This window comes from Hemitrygon akajei, chromosome 12 (genome assembly GCF_048418815.1).
Source record: "Hemitrygon akajei chromosome 12, sHemAka1.3, whole genome shotgun sequence".
Taxonomy (NCBI): domain Eukaryota; kingdom Metazoa; phylum Chordata; class Chondrichthyes; order Myliobatiformes; family Dasyatidae; genus Hemitrygon; species Hemitrygon akajei.
The window spans coordinates 96,750,854-96,756,853 of NC_133135.1; the positions used below are offsets into that span (position 1 = coordinate 96,750,854).

At 45.6% G+C, this 6,000-nt stretch overlaps 1 protein-coding gene across 1 annotated transcript in view; it reads left to right on the top strand.

Moving 5' to 3' along the window:
* Positions 1-5,203, top strand: part of LOC140736642 (regulator of G-protein signaling protein-like) — a 55,453-nt gene extending 50,250 nt beyond the window's left edge. The window contains exons 12-13 of the mRNA XM_073062453.1: positions 1,121-1,250; positions 5,019-5,203. Coding sequence (XP_072918554.1) covers positions 1,121-1,250; positions 5,019-5,203 — 315 coding nt within the window. The remainder of the gene's footprint in view (positions 1-1,120; positions 1,251-5,018) is intronic.
* Positions 5,204-6,000: the final 797 nt, after the last annotated feature.

A 6,000-nucleotide genomic window follows, 5' to 3' on the forward strand; every position in this document is an offset into this window, starting at 1 on the left:
CTGTAAACATACACCTTTGGAGGTTGACCAGTGGGTGGGGTGGTTGGGGATATGGGATTGCAGGGCGCAGGGGTGGTGGTGCTACCTTCCTGAAATGCATTTTTGCAGGGTGGGATTCTGTCCATTGGACTGCACGTGTGCGCGAGAGTGAGTTGGACTGCGTGTGTGTCAGTGAGAGTGAGTTGGACTGCGCGTGCCCGTGTGAGTGAATTGGACTGCGTGTGTGTCAGCGAGAGTGAGTTGGACTGTGTGTCTGCACGGAAGTGATTTGGACTGCGGCTGTGAGTGAGAGTGAGTTGGACTGTGTATGTGTGCGAAAGTTAGTTGGACTGTGTGTGTGTGCAAGAGTGAGTTGGACTGCGTGTGCGTGAAACTGATTTGGATTCCGCATGTGCGCGAGAGTGAGTTGGACTGCGCCTGAGAACGAGAGTCTGTTGGACTTCAGTTGTGCACGAGAGTGAGCTGGACTGCATGTGCATGAGAGTGAGTTGGATTGCATGCGTATGCGAGAGTGAGGTGGACTGTGTGTGTGCGAGTGAGTTGGACCGCATATGCACGAGAGTAAGTTGGACGGCACATGTGTGGAAGAGTGAGTTCGACTGCGTGTGTGCATGAGAGTGTTTTGGACTGCGGTTGTGAGTGAGAGTGAGTTGGACTGCACGTGTACACAAGAGTAAGTTTGACTGCTGGTGTGCGCGAGAGTGAGTTAGGCTGCAGGTGTGGGCAAGAGTGAGTTGGAATGCATGTGATACAAGAGTGAGTTGGACTGTGCGTGTGCACGAGAGTGAGTTAGAATACGTGTGTGCGAGTGTGTTGGACTGTGCATGTGTGCAAGACTGATTTGGATTCCGCATATGAGCGAGACTGTGTTGGACTGTGCGTGTGTGTGGAAGTGTAAATTGGAATGTGCATTTGTGAGAGAGTGAGCTGAACTGCACGTGTGTAGTCAGTTGAACTACGGCTGTGAGCAAAAGTGAGTTGGATTCCGTGTGTGCACCAGAGTGAAGTGGACTGCGTGTGCATGAGAGTGAGTTGCACTGCAAGTGTGAGTGAGAGTGAGTTGGACTGTGGGTACATGTGAGCGTAGCACTGATCTGTGATGCCCTCTCTGGTGTTTTAGAACCGAGCATGGAAGGAGCTGCAGAAGGTGATCAAAATGATAATACGGTTCCTGCACATGATAAAGACTCCACACATGTGCCAAATGTTTGAAAGCTACCTGCGTGATGAAGTGTACAATGATGAGGAAAGTAAGTTCACGAGGAGCTGAACCCTCACAGGGGGTGGGATTGTTTTACTGACAGGGTTCAACATGCTGAGGTCAGTAGGAAGTGACGATTTTCATTCATCACCTTGTGCTAGCCCCTTGACTGTGACCATTGCCTTTCCCCTTGCAAAATACCATCCCCCTCTTTGATTCCACTGTGATTTCTGTGGCAATCGCAGCCCCAGGTGGAATCCAGTAAACTTCTTCTGTTATAGTCATAGAGTCATAGTCACAACACAGAACAGGGCCCTTGGCCCAGCCTATTTTATTGACAACTAGAACAGAATAGACCTTTCTGGTCTTCTGATCCAACTTGTCCATGTTGTTCTCCTAGTATAAACCTCAGGACGCTATTTCCTTGTAATAAGTGTGGGGGCAGTTTGTCAGCTTTGGCCTACTGTCCTGATCTCCTCTCCACGAGCTCAGTCAGGGGTGTGACAAGCCATATCCTCCTAGTGTGCTGTCTGCTTGTTCTGTGTGAATGACTGAATCACTGCCTGCTGGCCGAGAGAATTTCTCCTGATTCCCTCTTGTCACAACACTTTACCCTTCGAGTTGCCAGCACTCACTCTCTTGGTCTCAGATCAATCACCCTTGACTCCCAGAAGCAAGAAAAATAGAACGAAACATCACAGGACCATGGTCTGGCCCACAATGTCTGTGCTGACCATTGTGCCGAATTAGCTAATCCCATCCCTCCACTCCTTGCCTGTTCATGGGCCAATGTTAAATACCAGTATCATGTCTACTTCCTCCACTTCCTTGCCATTGTGTCCCAGGCACCTTTTGTCCAACAAATCTGTGCCACACACTTTATTTAAATGTTAACACACTCACTCTAAAATATGCCTGTAAATTTTTTGACATTTCTACCCCGGGAAAAAGACTCTGACGATCTACACTCATAGTTTTATAAACTTCTGTCAGGCTTCCCCACAGCATCCTCTGCTCTAGAGAAAACAACCCAAGTTTGTCCAGCCTTTTAACTAATTCCCTGTAATCCAGGCTGCATCTTGGTGAACCTTTTCTGCATCCTCTCCTAGGCCTCCACATCTTTCCAGTCATGACTCGTTGGAATTTAGAAGAATGAGGTGGGGGGGAGGGGAATCTCATTTAAACTTATCAAACGTATAAAGGCTTAGATAGCGTGGATGTGAAGATTATTTCCTTTGTTGGCGGAGTCTAGGACCAGAATAGAGGGATGTTCATTTAGAATGGAGGTGAGGAAGAATCTATTTAGCCACGTGGTAATGAATCTGTGGAATTCATTGCCACAGGCGGCTGTGGAGATCAGTCATTGAAATTATTTAAGACGGAGGTTGTTAGGCTCTTGATTAGCCAGGGTGTGAAAGGTTATGGGGAGAAAGCAGGAGAATGGGGCTGAGAGGGAAATGGATCAGCTGCGATGAAATGATGGAGCAGACTCAATAGGCTGAAAAGCCTAATTCAGCTCGTATGTTGTATGGTCTTATGGTCTGTCTAATGAGGAAAAGGTCTTCTGAATGGAGTATAAGTGGAAAATATGAAGTTATCTGTCTGTAAGTCTCTATTGATTTCCTTGTTAAAGGAAGGATGCTAAAGCATTGGAAGTTGTTTGCTAGTCTAACCTGCTGGAAGTTTACTCGGCTAATTGTCCTGCTGTATGATTGGCAAAAGGCTTGTATGCAGATACTACAAGTATTTATGAAAGCTTACATTATGTTATGGCTTGTTGCTGGGGGAATTGAGTACAAAAGTAGGTATTCAAAATTAAGTAGGCTCTGATTCAGTAAACTAAGGCACCGGTGATGGATCTGGAGTATAGTATTCTCTATGAGCACTTCAATCACCAAGGCATTCTGGGGTATGGACCAAGTGCTGGGAAATGGGATGAATATGGTTAGCAAGATCAATTGGTTTACTATTGTCACATGTACCTAGGTGCAGTGAAACATATCATTTTCAATATCATCCAGATACTTGCATCACATCTGAGGGATCTGGGGGTACACGGTTTAGAGAGTATGGATTATGATCAGAGATTAAGGGAGTCTTTACTCTTTGAAGAGAAGGAGGATGAGAGGATTCATGATAGAGGTATACAAGATATTAAGAGGAATAGACAGAGTGGACAGCCAGCACCTCTTCCCCAGGGCACCACTGCTCAGTACAAGAGGACATGGCTTTAAGGTAAGAGGAGGGAAGTTCAAGGGGGATATTAGAGGAAGGTTTTTCCACTCAGAGAGTAGTTGGTGCGTGGAATGCACTGCCTGAGTCAGTGGTGGAGGCAGATACACTAGTGAAGTTTAAGAGACTACTAGACAGGTATATGGAGGAATTTAAGGTGGGGGGTTATATGGGAGGCAGGGTTTAAGGGTCGGCACAACATTGTGGGCCAAAGGGCTTGTAATATGCTGTACTGTTCTATGTTCTATCAGTACATCAAGGTAGGACAAGGGAAAAGCAATAACAGAGTGTGGAATAAAATGTTTCAGTTACAGAGGAAGTACAGTTCAGTTAGACAGTAAGGTGCAAGGCCATAGTAAAATAGATTGTGAGGTCAAGAGTCCACCTCATTATACAAGGAGACTATTCAATAGTCTTGTAACAGTGTAATAGAAGCTTGGATATAGTAATCTGAAGGGCCAATTTCTGTGCTGAAAATCTCTATTGATTTCCTTATTTAAGGAAGGATGTTTATGCATTAGAAGCTGTTTGCTAGAAGTTTACTACGCTAATTGACAGTTTGGCCACTGAGGAATAACTTACTTGGTTATACTTAAATCTGTTAGAGTTTAGAAGTCTGCTAGCAGACTATGATTGAAACATAAAATTCAGAGGGGTCACGACATGTTAAATATGGAGCAAACACGAGGAAATCTGCAGATGCTGGAAATTCAAACAACAACATGCTGGTGGAACACAGCAGGCCAGGCAGCATCGATAGGGAGAAGCGCTGTCGACGTTTCGGGCCGAGATCTGACGAAGGGTCTTGGCCCGAAACGTCGACAGCGCTTCTCCCTATCGATGCTGCCTGGCCTGCTGTGTTCTACCAGCATTTTGTGTGTGCTGTATGTTGAATATGGAGAAGGTTTTCTCTTGTTGAAAAATCTACTGTTTGACAATTAGGTGTCAAAGTGAAAATTTCCCTGTCTAGCTCTCATGTCTTTGGAATATTTTTCATTAAAGGACAGTGACGGTGAGTCTTTGAAAATTTTAAATTCAAAGGAAGATAGTTTTGATAAGCAAGTGGAAGAAAGATTATCAGAGTGAATGAGAATGTGGAATTGAGATTACAATCAGATTAACCCTGGTCATCTTCAAAACTGGATTGAGTTTGAGGGTGTATACCTCCTACTCCTCCTGGCTCCTTTGCAAATGCCTCCTTTACTGCCTTTGATCTGATGAGAAAAGGCATAACTTACATGTTTCTTGAATGTTTGAATTCTGCTCTGTGGCCCATTACATTGAATCTGTACTACATCCTGTCTAAAGCCTTGAGATTAATTGGTTAAGGAAAGCCTGCGCTCTTGGAAATTTGTAACCTGCAGGGCCATTGTAGATACAGTAGGGTTAGCCTGGGTGCACAGTATCAGACACGATAGGTGTAACTGTTCTATGATTCTATGGTCAAGCACAATCTGGGGTGTTAGATAGAAGTGTCAGTGCTCAGGCTGGAACAGTTTGGGGTCCCTACAGTTGTAGATGAAATGTCTCTCACTGAATGATCTTTCCCCTAATTAAGTGTTTTTTTTCCCCCTTTTGCTTCCAGATATGACCGCATCTCACAATCAGGCCATGATACCTTCTGTGGCTAACTCATTGATAGTCCGAGTGTCTGATTATGGAGAGGATGCCGAGGTGCCCCAGATAAGAAAGCGAGTTGTGTGCAGCCGACATATCATCGTCAACTACTTAGTGAATGACCTGCACTTCTGCATGGAAATCCAGCAGTAAGATGGGATAGGACTGGCTACCCAGTCTCTGCATTGTCAATGATCATGTGATACATGGATGAGTGAGATGGAAGTGCATGGTTACCCACTGAGTGTAGCAGTTATCATCTGCACGTGTGTGTTGGTACAAACTTCATTTTATGCACGTGTCTTGAGCCAGTCCATTAGAGCTCAGTGGGTTGAATTGGACATAGAAAAGTACACCCTGCTCTGGTCTTCTACTTGCTCTGGATCTCTTTATTGCTAATTGCCGACGGGACATCAACCGTCTTGACTTCACCACACCCTGTTCTAATTCCAACCTCACTCCTTCCGAGTGCTCTGCTCTCCGCTCCCTCCGCACCAATCCCAACCTCACTATAAAACCTGTTGATAAGGGGGGAGCTGTTGTTGTCTGGCGTACTGACCTCTACCTGGCCGAGGCACAGCGACAACTCTCTGATACCTCCTCTTATTTACCCCTTGATCATGACCCCAATAAGGAGCACCAGGCCATTGTCTCCTATACCATCACCAATCTCCCATCCACTGCCACCAACCTCATAGTTCCCACACCCCGCACTTCCCGTTTCTACCTCCTACCCAAGATCCACAAACCTGCCTGTCCAGGTAGACCTATTGTCTCAGCTTGCTCCTGCCCCACTGAACTCATTTCTGCATACCTTGACACTGTCTTATCCCCCCCTTGTTCAATCTCTTCCCACCTATGTTCGTGACACTTCTCATGCTTTGAATTTTTTCAATGATTTTAAGTTCCCTGGCCCCCACCATCTTATTTTCACCATGGACGTCCAGTCC